Source organism: Arachis hypogaea, chromosome 10, assembly GCF_003086295.3.
Source record: "Arachis hypogaea cultivar Tifrunner chromosome 10, arahy.Tifrunner.gnm2.J5K5, whole genome shotgun sequence".
Lineage (NCBI taxonomy): Eukaryota > Viridiplantae > Streptophyta > Magnoliopsida > Fabales > Fabaceae > Arachis > Arachis hypogaea.
This window is the reverse complement of record NC_092045.1, coordinates 112,457,852-112,478,363: the sequence shown is the minus strand read 5'-3', so window position 1 is coordinate 112,478,363 and position 20,512 is coordinate 112,457,852. Positions and strand designations below refer to the sequence as shown.

Sequence of the window (20,512 nt, the reverse complement as noted above, 5' to 3'; positions counted from 1 at the left end):
TTTATGAAAAATATAAGATGTCAATATATTATTTACTAATTTATTGTTAATAATAATTAATTATTATATTTTAAACACATGTATAAAAAGATATTCGAAAAATATATATAAAGACAGACACTTCCATAGCGAAATTGATATTTTATATTCTAACAGATATATTATTCTACTTTATTTGACATTACACCAATTATAATTTTTACAATTAGAGTCACAGGATATTTTCAAACATTTTAAACGTTTTCAGTTAAGAACAAGTTAGGTTTCATCATCATAAACATATTTGTTATATTAAATTTTAATATTAGTTAGAAAAGAGATCATTCATCACCTAATATTTGTTCTGTGATAGGCCTTAAACATTAACCCACTTGCATTTTCTGATAGCGCAATATCCGCATAATGTTACATACATGTCCCCATCAATTTTATCATTCATCTATGACTTTTATTATCTTAAAAATGAAAGAAGAGAAAAAATGTAAGGAACAGTAGTATATTAAACAGTGATGATATTATTTGAAATTTCAACTTGTGAAGCGAAACCATAGGCAGTGAATGTGTAAATACAATTCTCTCAGAAAAACAGAACTCTCTAATTTGTACAATGTTTAGTGAATTCCGTTCCCATCCCACAGAATTGAATGACACTAAACGTCTCTAAAAAACAGCAGCTTTTAGCCTCCTACCAATCTCCTTTCTGTTACACAAAAAAACAATGATTATTGTCACTTAAAAAAATAATATCATCTAACTGTTTCTTAACTATCGGGTTTATCAGAAGACAACTTTTCGAATGATAAGTATCTATGGTTGAAAATTTCAATGTACCTCATGAGTTGCCTATCAAAACCTGAAGCAGCCAAGAGCCCTCTATTTTCTTCAGCCCTTCTCAAGAGGTAAGGCATGACCTTGTCCACCGGCCCGAATGGCAAGTACTTGCTAACCTGAAACCCTGCATTGCTCAAACCAAATGAAAGCGACTCCGACATTCCACAGAGCTGCGCAAATTCCAGCTTGTGGTGCACTTTTCCCATCCCTAATTCGTGCGCTTTCGCGGCAGCCAATTTGCCTAATAACATTGCAAATAATGCGTTAGAGATATAACTATTCATGTGTCTTTTCTTACAAGTAAAGACTTATTTAAAAGTTAAAATATTCAATTGAAGTACCTGATTCAACATTATGTGTTGCAAGAACAAGTGATCCAGGACCATCGGCAACCTTCTCCAGAAGAAAAGAGGAGCAATCATTGAAACACTTGTGTGTGTCCTCAATGGTGTCATGAATGGGCGATTTGAAGCCGAAAGATTCAGCTATCTTGCTCTCCATGGACATGTAAGCACCCCTCACCAATTTGAACCCCATTGGGACTCCCATTTTGTCTGCTGCCTTCAATGCCAGCAAGAGCCTCTCCTTGGAGTCTTTCAAGTAAGTCTGAATTGTTCCGAACACGATGGGATTGTCATCCTTGTTATGAACAATGGCAGAGGAATACGTGAAGTAATCGATCGCCGGCTGAACCGTGGTGTGTTCGGCATCAACCAAGAGAGGAATATTGGCCTGGACACATTTCTGGCAGAGTTCAACAAGTCTCTGGGTTGCAAGTTCAAGACCACGCTCCTCTTCAAGGGTAAGTGGCTCTGGTTTCTTCTGAGTGTGGTACAAAGGGCTTGATTCAGCGAAAATTGGCAAGGAATCTCGCTTCCATGGCAAATTGAATGAAGGATCTTTCTGTTGCCATCTTAGAAGGTCACTGATTCTCTCTAGCAGGCTCATGGGACAAATTGCAGTGATTTTCACAATCACAAAACTCACCTATTAAAATAAAAAATGATCAATTAAGAAATAATTTTAAGAATGCAATATATACATTTGTAGCAACGTGACATGACAGAATCAAATCAAATTAGAACAGATTCCAATTTGAATAGTGCCAAATTGGCAGAGCTCAATGTCCTTGTGTTGGGTGGGACCAAGCAAAAGGACAGTACCACTCACGGATGAAGAAACAAGACAAGAAGCTAGCTAGCATTAACCTTAACCCTTAACTGGCATTTTCCAAAATTGTTGTGTACCATTGCATGGTGTCACAATCACACCCACTTGCAATTTCATTTGCTGACACACAACCAAACAAGGCACGCTGCACCGTAACTACCCCCAACCCGGGCCCGAAATCCGGACTCCCAACCCGACCCGAATACAGAATACCAAACCCGTGCCCCACATGTCCTATTGGAAAATTTGCATGGATCCACATCGCATGATGCCCATCCACAGTGCTAAGTGTCACACGATAGTTAACAACTTAACATGCAAAATGAAACCGAAATGAATTCAAAGAGATCTATAAATCCAAATTAAAATTAAAATTAAAATTTCAAAGTTTCCAGTTAGTAATTAAAAACGCAAATTTCCATGCGTGAAGTTAGTGCTTTAAATGCTAAAATTAATATGATTTAGCATTTCAAAAATATTATTTATATCTACTAAAATTAGCTAAAAAATAATTAATTTATTTTTAAATTAATGAAAACTGAGTATATAATTTTTTTTTTGTAAAAATAATTTTATTTTTATATTTTTAACAAATTCCTGTGAAACACTAATAATTAAGAAAACTCTATTGACATGACTCCATTATAAAAGCCAGACAATATTTTGAATAAAATAAAAAAGTAACAAATAACTGTTAAGTATCAAAATCAAACTATTTGTTTCCTCGTCAAAAACGAATTAATTATGATTTATTTAAGATAAAGAAAATCGTGACAAAAATTCAAAGCCAGAAAATAAAATTAAAAGAAAGAGAAAATAACTTACAGAAGACATGGGAAGGGATCTGCTAACATCAACAGTGTGAAGGAAGCCGTTAAGGTTACGGTTACAGCCATGGTTATCGTGCGCATCTTCAACGCCATAAACAAGCATCCCTCTTAAACCCGCCTCATTCAGCGACCTTATCTTCCTCCCAGCCTCGGCGGCATCTTCGCCGGCGCAGAAGTGCTCAAAGAACGTCTCCCTAACCGCTCCCATAACCGCATCCTTAACCAACCCTTCCCTCTCAACAAACCTCGATCGCATCACCCGCATTCCCACGTCAACCATGGGCCCCACCGCAGTCGCGTGTAAAACCGCCGACGAACGCAGCAGCCGCCATGTAGACACCGACGAGAAGAGCTTCTCTGTGTCCTCCAAATCCAACGTCCTCCTCGGTATGTAATCGGTGTCGACCGACGAGGGAGCCGCGATAGTTGCGGCGGAGGCAGCTGAAGACGGCGGCTTGTGCTCGGTCCCTTCGAAAACTGGCGTTGCGGCGAGCGGTTTTGTGGCTGTGGCCGTTGTGGTTGTGGCTCTGTTGTAACGGATTTTCCTTAGGATCCTTGATGGGATAACCCTAGTTGCCATCAAACGGTTAAATAAATTCTTTGTTTCTTTCTTCGTTTCTTTTCCAAGAACTGAACACGTCTATGTGACAGACAGTGTGAGTTCTTGGTAGTTTTTTTTTTTTTTTTTTCTCTCTCTCTATGTGAATGTAAATGTGATGTTTTTGTGAGTGAAGTAAGAGGGGGATTTATAGGCGCCAATTGTTAGGTCAAGGAAGGAAAAGTACAGCACAACATTGGGCAAGTGTTGTGCATGCTGGTGTGGGATAAGATTAGATTAGATTAGAGATTAGAGTGGTCAATTTGTTTTAATTCTCTTTTTTTAATTTTGGCTAAGTCCTTTCTCTTAGTTTTTCTTTTATTCATTGGACTCTTTTCTAATTCTATACTTTTAAACGGGTCGCTTTCTAATTTCAAAACTGTATGTGTAATTTCGCAATAGTGTATGTAAAACTTACTTTTTTGCAAATATTTTTTTTAACCAATCATGTTTGGTGTATAATAAATCAGTTTATTTTTTAATTTAATTTTATTATATTATCAATATAAAATAATTTTTTACGTATATTCAATTATATAATATTACGTTAGTATAAATAATAACTTTTTATATTAACCACAAAATAGCTATAAAAAACAGTGAACGTTTTATAAGACATTTTCAATATATAAGACTTAGTTTAGTGAAGTTTTTTAAATAAATGTTTGTGCTTTTTAAAAGTATAAGTATTTTGTTTTATGTTTAATAAAATAAAAAATTTATATGATTGTGCTTACAGTTTTTTAAAATTAAGAGTATTTTTAAAAATACTTAAACGATAATTTTTTAAAATTAATTTGTACTTATCAAAATTAAAAAATTTAATACAACTTCATATATTAATTAATGTTTAAATTTAATTTTTATACTTTATAGTAGTTTAAAATGTTAAAAGTCATTAATTAAATACAATTATTATTAATTGTACTTATTAAAAATTATTTTTAATTTAATTTAATTTATTGAACATACATATTATAATTTTAAAAAAAATTATTTTTTAAAAGTTAGGATTTACACGCTACTTTTAAAAAATAAAAAATTTACTAAATTAGGCCTAAAATTAAACTCATGGTATTTTAGGGACTTACTTAAATAATTATACTAAAGTTATGAAGGATGTAGTATTATTTTGGAAACACACCTTAAATTGTTGCATCATAACCGTCATAACCATATTAAGTAAAGTATGAAAAAGGGAGTGATGTTGAGTAATGAGTATGCATTGAGGTGTAAAAACCTGTAGTTAAGTGTTAAGGAATGGGAATGGGAATGGGAATGGGTAAAAGGAGGCAAAAAATGTGTTGAGACATGAGAAATTTTGGGGGATTAGATAAGAATTAGTGGTAGGTGCTACGTTGACGCGTGGGGATGAGTCTTGAATCTGAGGCAGTGTGTTTTAATTACAAGAAGACCACCATTTTTACCAATTATCAATTATGTAACGTGTGTTGTCCAATTCCACGCATACATGAGTTGGATACTTGGGTCGGTGGGATCCAATTCAAGAATTCAAGGCTATGAATGCATGCGTGGATCCACGTAACCTTCTACGTTACAACCATAAAAGTCTTTAAATTCTTTATTTCGAGATGGATCGTGATTCTTGCCGTCACCTAAGCCCGGCTTCTATCTTATTATGACATGTTTTTTTATTTGAATTCAAAGAAACAAGATCCACCAAGAAAAATAAATAATTAAAATAATTACATCTAGATTGTGAGTTTTAGACTATTAGTTAATAGTTATCGTTATCGGTTATGTGTTATTGTAAGCTATAAATAGAAAGACAAGATTCTGAATGGTTTTGTTCAAGTTAATTTGAATGGTACGGTCAATAGAATCTCTGAGATTCTGGGTCTATGCAAAATGTCAAACTCTTTTTTGAACTTTTGAGATGGAAAATAACAGTTTTAGATGGAGGAGTCATTCATGATGAGATAGTTTCTTTTTAATTATATTTATATCTCCTTTAATGTTCTCAAGTGCTCCATATAGCTTAGTATAATTTGTTTTAATTACCTTTTTTATGGTTGTAATAAATATGATTATTTCGTTGGTTAGTACTATTTATTAGCCCTTTCTTTTTGTGAAGTTGATATGACATGTTTTTAAAGTATATTTTGATTTATTTTATTTGGTTTTATTTAAATGTGTTAATTAATTAATAATTTATTTGATCACATTAACTCTATCTAACCAAGTATATTGATTATTTGATTTGACTGCAATAAATAAATTAATTTTATTTTAATTTGTACTAATTTTTTGGTCTTATGTATTTTAATTAATGATTTTTTAAAATATTATGATTGTTATATGACATATTTATAAGATATTTTTAAGTATCTAACATATTTTATTGAGTCAAATAATTATAATTAATTTATTATATAATATATGTTATTTGGTTTGACTTATTGTCATGTTAATATTTGAATAGTTGCAAAATATTTTTCTCTTGATTTTAAATTTTAGGTTTTTATCATGGTTTATATTTTTATTTTAATATTAAATCAAATATTTCTATTAGTATTTTCTTGGAATATATTATCTGTTATATGTTCATTATCATATGGTCGTGGATATTTTTCTAACTTTTTGAAGAAAAAAAATACAATGTCATTCCTTTTTTTATTTTACTTATTTTTTATTTTATAACTTATTTAATTTATTGTAAAAAATCATTTATGTTAAAAGATAATTTTATTATTTTTTATCACGTACTCTTCTATTCCGTAATATTTTTTTATTTTTTTTATAAACTATAAAATACTAGTATTTATTATTGTACTCTATCTCTTGTATTTTTTTATTTTATTCCTATTTATTTAAGTTTTTATAATTTTTATTTTATACAAATTAATTTATCATAACATTTATATGTTAAGTCTTTTTAATAATATTTATATTATATTATTTACATGCTTAATTTTATTTATGATTTGAGAGATTTATCGATGAAATAACATGGTAACTAATTTGGTAAGTGATTTTTATACACAACATTTTTTAAATTATTTTATATAGTTGTTTAATCATCATATCTATTTTTAGATGACTATTCACATATTGACGGTAAAAAAAGACTATTTTTGCTTATATAACGGTATATAATTAGAGTTTAATTTTGATACACTGACAGTATAAATACAGTCGTGCAATTATATTTGTTTTTCTAAATAACTATTTACGCGGTCAATGAAAAAGGTAATTATTTTTACTGATGTAACATTATATAATTAGATGCATATGTAAAATTATTTTACACTAACAGTGCACCAAAATTACATTCATATAATTAAATGCACATATAATACTTCTTTATATTATTTATTAAAATAAAATTCATAAAAATTATTTATTTAATATTTTCCTTTGAAAAAGACTTGTTTCGGACTAAAGAGCTGAATTCATTGATCAAAGATAAAAAAGTACAAATGACAAGAACATTAAGAAAATAATAATAATAATAATAATAAGATAAAAATTTGTACATATAGATCAAGCAAGTTTGCAGACACTGTACTTTCAAACCGGATACCTTACATTTACTCACATTGATCTTATTTAATACAAAAAAGATAAGCAAGAAATAACAACATAAGACAACTATCGGAATTATAATTCCAGCTCAAAGAAAAATAAGCCTCTCAAATTTTTATTAAAAAAATATTATTTACACATCAAAATCAGTTATTAAAATTAATTATAATATATATATATATATATATATATATATAATTTAACACATTTTTAATATGTATTTTATATTTTAACATATATTTTATATTAATAATTAATTTTAATATATATTTAATATAATTTTTTTTATTATTATATTTGAGACGAAATTGCCAATATTTTTTTTTTGGACTTGGGAATTGCCAATAATTCAAGAAATACAATCCCTCAGGGGCCTTTTTTCTCTTTTCTTTCTTTTTTCGGTCTGGGAAAAAAGTCCCCTGATTTTTTTCTGAATATAGTGTTTGGTTGTTTTAGGCCTATCTGTAGGCCCGTGTGATGTTCTCAGCATTGTCAAAAACTAGTGGGCACAATCACTGTGAAAAAAATAACCATTAAAAAAAGAAGTAATACGCCAACCACAACTCCCCCTTCTGGAGTTCTAGTTGTAGATTGCCTAAGGCAAGAAGCAGATGGGCAGGGGCTACACAACCTGTTCCTAAAATATAATAAAGGTAAAACAACTATTTCTATCTACTAATTTTATAAATGCTGACAAAAAAACCTTATCAAACAACAAAACTAATGTTATACTTATGAAAAAGAAGTTTAATGTGCAAAAAAATACCTAAATTCTAATTTTTTTTGTTGACTTTTAATAAAATTTTCAAATTATTTTCACCATATCTTTAACCTCAACAAATTATTTTTACCATATCTTTAACCTTAACTCCACCACCATAGCTTCTTTTTCAAATCACAAACTTTCACAACAATAAGCACCCAAACATCCTGAAACTGTACTCTCTTCTGCATGTGGCGCTGCAACTGGTGCAGGTGGTGGAACATTCTATTCTGCACCTGGTGCGACAACTCTTTAGAGACGGAGAATGAGCCACCGGAGCCGGTGCTAGTGTTAAAGTATGGTTCTGATGGCTGGGAGTAGGAGCTGGAGAATGAACCGTTGGAGAAAGCGCTGGAGGTGTTGTTGCCGGAGACAGTGAAGGACCAGTTGAAGGAACTGGTAGAATGGCAGAATTCGATGGTAACAACAGAGACTCTGTAAGGAGTGGGTGAGGAATTCTCAAAAAAGTGTGCCGGATATGGTGACAGAATAATGTTTATGGTTGTTTTGCTATAACAATAGAATGTGAGAGAAAGTGTGCAGTAATCAATCGGTATGGATTATATTTGGAAATAAAAACTCAAGCTTTTGATTACTTGCTTGATTCTCTCCTTTCATATATCTGTTTTAAATCAGATCATATATTAACCTGAAAATTTTTTATGAGATGGATTCTCGTGGTGATTTATTTTCATTAATGACATATAATATATCCTTTGTGCCTTTTCTGCAGTTTACTCTCTTGTTTCTATCAACGCCTCACAGTTGTTTATTACATTCCTTTATTTCATCCCTTTTCTTTAAGGTTTGAGCATTCACACATAGCAATAAATAGGGTATGATTAACCAAAACAAGAGAGATGGTTGTTGATGCTACACAAAAGCTTCAAATAAGACATGTATATCTCCCAATCATACAAAGTCCTGCGCCATTAATGGCTATTCAGCCTTTGAAAATCCACCAATTGGTATAGATCACCTCGTCGCTGCTTAGTCACAGGAAGATGTGTCCTGAATAATTAAATCACAACATCAGACATATTAATCATGATTATGGCTGCAACTTGTGCAAGACACGTGTGTAGTGTGAAGAAAAGAAAACCTTCTCTGCTCTAATATTGAATAATCAATTTCTCCTATGATGATTGCTTCCTCATGTTCTGTAGTAGCCAGAACTTCCCCCCACTGTCACATTTACATGTTCCATGTAAGTACAATAATAATATACACTCAAATATGGTTTAGAATCTTTGTTGATAATTTTTAAGGAAAGATATTTCCGCTGGTATTTGAAACTCAAAGATCAAATAAAGCTAGATATACATCAGAACTATAGGTTCTTTGATCAATGAAGCTGTAAATTGTATTGATTTTCTAATTTAGGGAAGAATTTATTACACTTTCCATGTTTCAGGGACAAAAATGTAGTTTTTCTCTTAAAATATGCTAATACCAGCTTCCAAATCAGAACATGTTTTTTGGCTCTATCCAAAGAAAGCTTAACATAAAAGATCCACTTACTGGTCCAACAAGAGTGGAGTGGCCCCAAGCTACATAACCAGATCCAGTATCCCGAGCAGGTGAACAGGTTGCCACATATAACTGTATGTAACGAATTTGAAGTTAAGGATTCACTAGTCTCCTTCCAAAATACTCATAAATAAATAGGTCTATAAGTCTTAAAGTCCAAAGGAATGGATATAAGGAACTTGATCTTTGGAGGAGGAGGAGGAGAAGAAGGAGAAGGAAGAAGAGGGAAAAGAGGAAAGAGGAGGAGGGGTTCATTCAAAATGTGATAGGCATAAATACAAAAAAAAAAACCTGTAACCTGGTTTAATAGTACAATCAACAGGCATCAATCCACCAAATGCAACAATAAAATAGTAACACCAATCTACACACACACACACAAACAAAATTGAAAAGGTGAGACAAATCATTTCACTCAAATCCTATATTATTCTGTTACTTCCTTTTAGGATGCAAAAGGATGTTGAAGTTTCCCCGACACATTGCTCATCTCTAGACAATCAATCTAGGTAGCAATATCGGATTAGCAATGTAAAGCAGCATCAGCTTTCTAAAACTCATCACACATTCATCCTCGTATAGAGGTTAAGGATCTTGCAGTTTTTCTTATTAGAAGAATTTGACTGATTACTTACTCATAGTGTGAATTTCTCCCAACTTAAAGCTACTAAGATCCTTATTTGGTGCAGCTATCAAAACAATTGATGATTTTCATATTTAACATACTTTAACTTAAAATATACTTGAAGTAAAACTCTGCCGAAGTTTCAAATGAGGGGTCATTACCTGATTATCTGTAGCCCTGAGGAAAAAAAAATCATAGATTAACAACAGAATAAAAATAAGACGCTACTTAATTAATAAATGAGTTAAGAATGTTTGCAGTGCCACAGACAAGGAAGAGTTTGAAGACAAAAAATAATGTGAGAGGCATGCCTCTTGCATAAAGTTCTAACTATTAAGTATTTTCTAGTTATTACCGGGGTCAAAGGTGATGTTTGTCTATGATTTCAATTACAAATGATATATATGGTTCATTAAAATATTAGTTCAATCTAATAAAATTAGCCAGGGTTAAAAATAGCATTGAACAGTCATGTTTATTGAGGAAGTTGCTTCAAGACAGTAACTGGATTACACATTTTTCACTAATGAATAACATGCTAGATAGTTACAGCAACTATAAAGTAAAAGTTAAATAAAAGAGCCACCTACCTTGCCCTTTGCAATAGCTCCCAATGCAACGGCCCAGTTGTCATATTAAATGCCCCAGGATAGCATAGCAAGTGAGCTCCTAAAATCAAAAGTTGATACTGTAAAAATATCCGCAAACTTAGGAACAAGAGGAGAAATTTCCACTCGCTCTCTTCCCCAAGCAAACAAAATTGACAATTCGATATGCTAAAAAGCCTTAGAAAGCATTGAAAAAAAAAACTCTTGGAGAAGTCAAATCATTGACAACCAATTGCAAGTCAAGAAGAAATAATTGGTATCAAGCAAAATAATGGAAATGACAGACCTCTTGCTGCATATATCATTGCTAGTTCAGGAAAACGTATATCATAACAGATGCCTATGCCAATGCGCCCAACCTCTGCACGAATCAAGTAACTTTGTTACAGCTTTGTGGACAAATTTCATTGCAAGCAAACATCCTAGAGGTTAATTGAACAGAACCAAGATAACGAGTTAACAACTATACTTCTCCACCATAGTCAATATTATTATAAGGTTCAGGCTCTGAACATGAATTTCTTATCTACATAATGACAAACAAAATAGCAATAAAGACTGCGACGTTATGATGGAGGTAGAACCAGAGAAAATGTGCTTAGATACGTAACCAGAGGATATATTAGACCTGTGTCTACAATTGTTGGAGTCTCCCCAGCAGTAAGAGTTTTTGACTCCATAAAGGTAATCTTCCCGGGAATGTCCATGTCGAAAAGGTGTATCTGCATTATGCCAGCATGTCAAAATTTGCACAACAAAGCAAATGCAAGAAAATAGTTCAAGTACCACCACCATCAAGATCAATTATGAAAGTCAAATATCCAAAAGAAAAAAGGATTGAATTATTTTGGGAGGCACAAGAACATCAAACATCCAAAGCACAAATTCATGTGAACCAAGCATTAAGAACAAGATCCCTATGCACATCCCAACATTGTAGATGACCCAACCTTGCGGTGCTTGGCTTTAAGCTTTCCATCAGTGCCGAATACGCAACATGTATTATACAAGTTTCCCCCGGAACGTTCAGGTATAGAACCACCAATAATGGTGATCTTGAGGAGACGGGCGAGATCAGAGAGCATGGCAGTAGAAGGAGAGGCATCGCCACCGGCATCAATATCCTCAGCATACACAGGGAAACTGTCATTGGAATAAGGACTGTTCCAAATTTCCTGAGACAACACCACAACAAACACACAATATGATTGAGCAAAATTGAAGGAAGAGAATAAAATTCGAAAGGCAATTACTCAAAAACTGGAGGGTAAAGTACCGCTGTCATGCATTATCGGGTGATAGGCCTAATAATGAATACATTAAATTTTAGACATAAATAAGTTTTTGAAATTCACCTTAAATATAACTAAGATAGTAAGATTATACAAGTATTTCTCGAACTTTTGTAGTTCTATAAGAGTAGAAAAAAATGCGATAAGTTAATTATTTAGAGTTCAATTCAAACAAGATAATCCGTATCCGGGAAGGAGGAACTGACTGGGAGGAGAACAAGCTGAGCACCCTTAGAGGCGGCGTCTTGAATGGCTTGGCGGGCGTGGGCGATGTTCTTCTCCTTGTCGGCGGTTACAGACAGCTGGCACAGCCCGATCTTGAACTGAAAGGAGAAACAAGTGAGTGAGTGAAGTGAAGAGAGAGAGAGAGAGAGAGAGAGAGAGAAAAGTGAAGTTGCCTTGGAGAGAGGGGGAGGGGGCAAGGGAATGGCGGGTGGAGCACGGGCACGTTCGTTGTTGACGGAAGCAGAAGCCATTGAAATCGGCGGCGAAGAGTGGAATCTGCGGCGAGCGAAGAAGAGAGAGTTGAGATTGAGTGAAGACTTGTTGTTGTAGCTGCAGCAACGTAGTGAGAGTGTTGATGATGATAATGATGCTAATGCTTTCATTATCAACCTGTTTCTGATCATCAATTATTATTATTATTCTCTTCTGCGAATCCAAACCCTTGCTTTCTCCATCGTCAATCTCATCTTCCAACTTTGAAGCTAGGTGGACTGTGGACACAACACCAACGACGTCGTTTCGTACTTCCATTTAAAAAGGTATAAAATAGATAAATTAATGAGTAAATGGTCAAATTAATCCTTCAAAAATCACCTAATCTTTAATTTAATTTTCAAAAGATTTTTTTAATCAAATTCATCATTAAAAGATTTCAGCTTAGTCCTGTAAGTCTTTTCAGTCACTTTCTACATTGACGGCGTTAAAGAAAACTGACATAGCAGGTTAAGTTACATGTCGGCATACCCCTCTACATCCTCATTGGCAGCCAGCATAATATCTTTATGAAATTTGGTCAAATTAGTCCCTAAATAACAAACCCTAATCCTAAAATATTGCTTATATATCCCTTCCTATGGAGTGTAGTGGTAGTGGTTCAAACGACAATATTTGATATCGGCACGATGGTTGGTGAAGATGGAGGTCGCGGTGGTGGAACTAATCAACTTTGAACTATTGAAAATATTTAATCAACTAGAACAAATCTCTAATTCTAAAAATAATTTTCAATTTCAGCCAAAAAACACCAACAAAAAATAGAATTTAACAATGACACAATCCTAAAAAAAATTTAATAACAAAAAAAATAAATTAAAAAATTTCATTTCCACAAAATCGAATTTCATAAAGAAAATGCGAATCCCAAAACCAAACAACAAAATAAACACTAAACATAAACAATGATAAGAGAAATTGGTAACCAATACTCCTTTAATATTCAAAAAAACAAAACCTTAATCAACTTTCATGAATTAACAAAGAGCGAAATCCCAACCCCATAATCAGTTTCAATTCCAACAAAAAATACTAACAAGAAGCAAATTTTATCAATGGCATAATTCTAACAAGGTTAGTAACTAAAGCAAAATAAAACCGTAAACAACGACAAAAATGATCGTCCCCGTCGGTCATGTCTTCAATCACTGCGCTGAAGCCATTCCTCAATAGCAAACTTGCAAACATATTATGTCGGATACTTCAATCGGTGACGATGATGAAGGTTTGTTTGTCTTCTCCCCAACGACGTCGAAAATGAAGTGAAACAGAGACGTCGCACTGGATGCTTTAATTGGCGATGATGATGAAGACTTCTTCGTTTCTCCTCAGCAATATCGAAAATAAAGTGAGAGGGAGAGTCTTGTGAGAGAAACAGGGATGCTGCGCCGAATGCTTCAATTGACGACAAGGATGAAGACTTCTTCATATTCTCAGCGACGTGAAAAAGGGAGTGAAAGGGAGACTCTTGTAAGAGAAACAGGGTCTTGTGTGTGACTGTAAATGAATTTAAGTGAGAGAGATCAAAACGACGTAGTTTCAATCATTGCCCTTCACCCTTAAAAACGATGTCGTTTTAATTCTTAATGTGACACGTCAGTTTCTATTAACGCTATCAATGTAGAAAGTAATGGAATGACTAACGTGACTAAACTGGAATCTTTTGGGGATGGATTTGATTAAAAAAATTTTCGATGACCAAATTAGAGATCGCGTGATTTTTCAGTGACCAATTTGACCATTTACTCGTAAATTAACTATGAAACTCTTTGCAAATTTAAAAAGGGATAAGATGTATTTGGAGTCGAGGAAGAATTTTCTTATTGTATTACAACACATTTGTGTGAATTTGAAAAGAAAAGAAATTCAATTTTAGCTCTATTTTTACTTATTAAAACTCTTTGTAATCGAATGTTGTCCCTCCTCTCAATTTATAGCTCAACATATAGGATTTTTTTTTTTCAAAAGTAGTTAAATTTTCATTAATAATAAAAAATATCCAATTGAACTACACACAAAAGAAAAAAAAGTTCCACCAAAAGATAGAAAACCTATTCTATCTAATACACGTTACACAAATTTAGGGATTTGTTACTTCTTAGTCTCTCACTTAATGTCCTTTGAGCTTCTTTAAAGCACATCTATGGAGTCTTTTTTCACTACTCGAATATCAACTTGTTTCTAACTTTCCAGTTCTGTCAAGTAAGATTCACTATCAATTCCTTTTTCTTAGCTATGTTGCTGCCTCCTGCGATACTAATCTAAAAATCAATTTACCATTCTCAGGTTTTTGCTTTCATCAAACATATAGAATATTTATCTTCTACTTTAGATGTAGATCTGATGCTTTTATCGCAATTTATAAGTATTGTATCGCGTTTTATGAATAAAAGTTTTTTTTAAAAAAAAAAAACAAGAACTATAGATTCTATGAATCAGAACCTATTTTTAACGAATATAACGTTAATTTTATTTTTCATCAATTTATCCATTTTTAAATATTTGTGAATAAAATAATAAGTAATTTTTTATACTATTTTTTATATACATAATTTGAGATTTGACACTCAATTTTTTGACAATATATATCACATTAATGATTAATTATTATATTGATGTGAATAATTACTTCTAGCTAGGTAATTTTTTTGGGGCCCGCTACACATACAAGTCTTTTTGGCTTACAAGTTATACAAGTTGGTCCAAGTCCAAGAAAAAAAAATACGCGCACTACTCCTTTAGAATTGAGCGTCCAACGCACGCGTCTTAATCACCTGTTGCGTTTTTCCATAACACGTTCATTATGCCGCACTCTTTCTCTTCTTCCTCAATGCAAACCGTCAAGATTCAAGCGACATTCGAAACAAACTACGATTCTGAAGAAACGTTCCAACTCCTCGCGAAGAGTAGAAGAAATCAAGAAGAAAAGATATAAATCTCCATAAAAAATCACTAGAAAAAATGAAGAAACATTATTCAAGGTACTGTTTTACTGTTCTTCAAGTTTTTTTTCTAGATTATCTCTGCTATGTGCCTCATCCTTAACCAGCAAAACATTAAAAGATTTCAAAAAGAAATATACTGTCTCCCCCTGATATTGTGGTAAGGTGTACTTCAAAGAATTTTAGGTGTATTTCTTAAATCCTTTGGATGTATTTCTGTAATCCTTTTGGTGTATTTCTCTAATCGTTTGGGTGTATTTCTGTAATCGTTTGGGTGTATTTCTGAAGTTCCATTATCTTCAAAAAGATTTCAAAGCTTGATTTCAGAAACCATGAAAATAAAAAAAACGAAGCAAGAATATAGAGAGAGAATCGCACGTAAATGACGAAGATGAAACTAGTGATAAACGCAAGTAAAACAACGAATGAAAAGGCAAAGAGAGAACGCACGAAAGAGATCGAACAAATTCGACAAGAAACTCGAAAAAGGAAACGAAATCTTTTGAAAAATAGAAGTTATATATTTGCGTTAATTGATTTGGATTGATTTAAAAGTCTGTTAAAAAGGCACCTAACATAAGCAGCGCGTTTATTAGAAATTTCATTATTTTCAAACTTGTAAAACTTGTAAGCGTAAAATGCTTGTATGCAGAAATTAATCCAATTTTTTTTATATCAATGATACTTTTAAACATATCAATACCTTGTAATATTAATATTAGGTTATTGATTTCTATTAAAACTTGTTACTTGTATAACTTATATTTTATAGTTATAGTTATAATTGTCATTTTTCATATGAATTGCTGTTTTAACATTTTAGAAATGAATTTATGTGGTATTCCAAAATTTAACTCAACCCCTTTAATTAGAACAAAATTTTCTCACACATGCTTCAGGTTAACTATAGCATAAATTAATCGGGAAGCATAATTCATTAATTCTTATATAGTTTTTCAAAGAGTAAATTATAATTTTACTTATGAATGATCAAAATGCTAACAAAAATGATATTCACTTTTGTTAACAATAAAATATCACTTAAATATTGATAAACCTTATAAAAATACTCAACTGTCAAAAAAAAAAGTCTATTCTCTTAATTAAATGGACTGAGATGGCAAATAAATTTGCCAACGTGGTATTCATTATATGTAATTCTATTTGGTTTTTATTTCATTCTTAACTTTAAAAATCTTATTTTTTCTTAGATTCCCAAATCACCAAGTGTTAAAGATTAAGAATAAACATTATGGTTATCAAGACTTAACGTTAAAATTGAATATAAGTAAAGCATATAATAAAGTGAAATGAAATTTTGTGTGGATTATAATGAAAAAAATAAGATTTAGTAAAAAATAAATAAATTGAATGAAGGAATGTGTGACAATAGTCTCATATTTTATTAATATGGAAGGTTAGTGAAGAATTTGTCCAATTAATAGAGTTTATTCGAGTATTTGATTTGTAAATTGTTAGATTTTTCTTACTCATTGTTTTGAATCATTTTGATTTTGCAAGTGCCGGAAATACTAGGCCCACTAAAGGCACATAATTTTTTCAAACTATGTAAAGGGTTTCGTCAAGATTATCTCCTCTTCCCTTATCTATTTTTGCTTTGCGTAGAAAAACTCTCATATCTGCTAGAGGAGAACAGAGACACGAAATTGTGGATTTGAAACTCAATCGCAAGTGACTTACTATCGGTCATTTATTTTTTCCTGATGATTCTATTTTATTTAGCAAGACTTCGTAGAAGGACTATGTTAATCTACTTAATGTAGTCAACTAAGTGCACAAGTGGTGAATTTGGATAAATCTTGAGTTTTCTTTAGCCATAACACTCCAATGGTTACTAGAGAATATCTATTTGGCATTTTGTAGATTCCTCATATTAGGAACCAAGACAAGTACCTGGATCTTTCAGCAGTTATTCACAAATTAAAAAAGTCAATTTTTAATTTCATCAAAGACAAGGTGGTAAAGAAGTTACAACATTAGAAAATATCTATACTTTTCAGCTAGTGAAAGAGAAGTACTTATTAAGGCTGTAGCTACGGAAGTTTTTATCTACACTCTAAGTTGTTTAATTTCAAGCTACCAGAGACCCTTATGAAAGAAATCCAGAGAATGATTATGCAATTTTGGTGGGGACAAAAGGATGCGAAGAGAAGGATGCATTAGGTGAATTGGAGCATTATTTGCAGACCGAAAAATCAAGAAGGCCTAAACTTCAAAGACTTGAAAGTTTTTAATTTAACTATGTTGAGAAAACAAGGATGACAACTGCTAACTAAACCTAATCCTCTGATGTTCAAAGTTTACAAGACCAAATACTTCAGGCACTCAAGTTTCTTAAACGCAGAGACAGACAAAAACCCCTCCTAAGATTAGAGAAGTTTGTTGGAAGGGCAAAAGATACTGGAAAAAAAGGATTTTTTGAAAGATTGGCAGAGGACACCGAATTAGAATCACAGAAGATCATTAGATTAAAAATTACTACCCACCAATCACTTTTAGCAACCCCCAATCCTAACTCGAAATTAATTTAGGTCTCTCAATTGTTTATAGCTAATGGACAGTGGAATCAATAACTACTTTCAGATAATTTCAGCATATAATAATATCAAATAATCATGCAGACACAGATAGATGGAGATGAAGATATACCTATTTGGAGAAAGGAGAAACACAGTTAGTACTTAGTCTCTTCCGAATATGCTCTAGCTTTCCATTTTCTTCACTCCCCAATAAAACTACTCCCGGAATGATGTCACCAAAAGAAATTATGGTCTTTCATTTGGAAATTGAAGTGCCAAGCTAAAGTAAAAAATTTTCTATGAAAAATGATGCATGAATGATTTTCAGTTAGACAGAGATTGAACCAAAAAATCTCTTCGATCTCACCCATATGCAGTCGATATTCTTAAAATGACGAAAATACTTTACACTGTTTGATCAATTATCCTCAGTCCTCACTCTGGACTCACAATTCCCAACTTGAACCAAGACAATGACCCATGAAAATGATGGTTGGCCCTAATTAAAAATTTCAGACTTTAGAGATATGAAAAAAAAAAGAAGTTTTTGCAAGCAGCCTACCTTTTATGGCACATATAGAAAAATAAAAATGTTCACATTTTTTAAGGTAAGGTGGAGCTCCCTGTGCAGATCGTTAAAGAAGCATGGAAGCTAAAAGAAGATTTTTGAAGAAGGAAAAGGTAAGAAAAAGGTAAGAGAAAAGTTGTTTCTGTTTTTTGTCTTAATTGTATGTGCATTTGAGGTTATGTTAAGACATGAGAAGTTTGGTGGGTATCCCATAGATACTGATGATGTATGAGGCTCATATTTGGATCTAATCTTTTCATTTCAATAAAATTTTCTATCTTAGATGAAAAAAAAAGTGTTAAGATTAATCATCAATTCATCAAGAAAATTGCTAATTTTGTTAATAGAATAATTTTTTTAGAGTAAAGTATCGTTTTTGTCTTCAACATTTGGGTTAAATTCTAAAGTTGTCTCTAACGTTTAAATCGTCCTATTTAAATTCATAACGTTTCAAAATTAACTCAATGTTGTCCTTAGAAATCTGTTAACAGAATTGACGGCGAGACAAAATTGAGACGATTTTAAAATGTTAGAGACTTAAATATGACGAAAATGTTGAGGACAAAAATGATACATAAAATTAATAAATTTTAATTTTATCATTCAATAATATCAATTTTTTACGGTACATAATTATTCAATTAAATTAAAATTTATTTCTATGTATCGTTTTTGTCCCCAACGTATTCATTCTATTTAAGTTCATAATGTTTTAAAAGCGTATCAATTTTGTCCTGCAGTCAATTTTATTAACAAATCTCTAACAATAGAACAACATTGAGTCAATTTTAAAATATTAGACACTTACTCTTTTTTTATAGTTAGATGTTTTTGTAATATTTATTAATATTTAAATGATATTTTTGTCAAAAAAAAATAGAGTAGCAAAATTGGTAATTTACTCGTGTTTCAAAATTTGCCATGAAACATGCATGTGACTTGGACAAATTTGGAGAGTCCTCGCACACTTTTCTACTTCAAACTCTGGTGGGGAAAATGCCAAGTATATATATACAACATAGACAATTGAAACAAAATTAAGATAGCTAGGCAGAAAAACAAATAAGCTAAGTGCACGCATAGATTTACTTTCTTTGCCAGATTTAATCAGACATGCATGCAAGAATATAAGTTTTAATACCCACCAATCCAAATTGCTCGCTATTAACCAGTTATGTTCCAATACAAAAAAACACCTATTTAAATAAAGATGTTAAAATTTTTTTTTATAAAAAATCTTGTATTAAAAATATATTTTATTTGTTTGGCCACACTTTAAAAAAAATAATATTTTAATATTATATTAAATCAAACTCTTCAATTTATTATCTAATAATAAAAAAGATATATCTTAAAGATAATTATAAAATCTTTATAATAGTATCTATCGTACAAAAATATATACGTTGGAATTCAAAATACACAATATATATGTGCAATACATGTAATATATTAGAAGTTGAAAAAATATTAGAATAATATATGGTATCCTCTTTCACCCTAAAAGGTGGCTTAAGATCTAAACCTTAAGAAATGTTTACCTTAATTAAAACCCAACCAGCCTGGAAGTTTAGGGTAGACTTGGTTGCATTGAATAATAAAGTACTAAGAAACAGCCTCTTTAATTTGTATTTTAATTTTTAATATTTTCTGTGTTTTAAAATTTGCTAAGGAGATAATGAAAATATATAGTACAAGCTAAGTGAAAATTTTTAAAAAATTATTAGTTTGGTTATTATTTTTTATTTTACAAAATAAAAATAAAAAAAGATATTTTAACAGTAATTGTATATCTTATATGCTTATATTAATCAGTAGATTTATTGCATTGGTTATTACATATTCACATTGATAACTAAACTTTATAATTTAGTTATTAAAAAATTATTTATATACTAAAATTAATCGCTAAAATTAGTCACTGTATACATATATTGTTTAATTTATTTTATATTAATAACTAATTTTAATAATTAATTTTAATATACAATTAATATAATAATCGATGTATAACTAACTCGCTTTCTTCTTCATTCCTGAACGTTATTTTGTCGTTTTGAGCTTTTTTGGTTTCGTTATTCGTTCCTGGATCTTGCTCAGTAATTTCCTTCCTCTTTTGACTTGATTATTCTCGCATAAGAAAATTAAAAGAAGATACATATAATCATTAT

General features: G+C 31.5%; 2 protein-coding genes and 1 long non-coding RNA gene across 3 annotated transcripts; 1 reads left to right on the top strand and 2 right to left on the bottom strand.

Annotated features, from left to right (window-relative positions):
- Positions 1-497: 497 nt before the first annotated feature.
- LOC112716661 (proline dehydrogenase 2, mitochondrial) lies at positions 498-3,768 on the bottom strand. The gene is made up of 4 exons (XM_025768620.2): positions 2,827-3,768; positions 1,173-1,818; positions 832-1,072; positions 498-700 (listed from the first exon to the last, which is right to left on the bottom strand). Exons 1-4 carry the CDS (start codon positions 3,409-3,411, stop codon positions 661-663), a joined length of 1,512 nt encoding a protein of 503 aa, XP_025624405.1. The 5' UTR covers positions 3,412-3,768; the 3' UTR covers positions 498-660.
- Positions 3,769-7,547: 3,779 nt separating this feature from the next.
- Positions 7,548-8,397, top strand: LOC140175908 (uncharacterized). The gene is made up of 2 exons (XR_011866949.1): positions 7,548-7,628; positions 7,951-8,397. It is a non-coding gene; the product is annotated as an uncharacterized lncRNA (long non-coding RNA).
- An 86-nt stretch (positions 8,398-8,483) lies between these two features.
- Positions 8,484-18,155, bottom strand: LOC112716660 (omega-amidase, chloroplastic). The gene is made up of 11 exons (XM_025768619.3): positions 17,904-18,155; positions 12,192-12,509; positions 12,000-12,116; positions 11,452-11,676; positions 11,130-11,223; positions 10,788-10,862; positions 10,484-10,562; positions 10,055-10,070; positions 9,260-9,340; positions 8,841-8,923; positions 8,484-8,749 (listed from the first exon to the last, which is right to left on the bottom strand). Exons 2-11 carry the CDS (start codon positions 12,420-12,422, stop codon positions 8,671-8,673), a joined length of 1,080 nt encoding a protein of 359 aa, XP_025624404.1. The 5' UTR covers positions 12,423-12,509; positions 17,904-18,155; the 3' UTR covers positions 8,484-8,670.
- Positions 18,156-20,512: the final 2,357 nt, after the last annotated feature.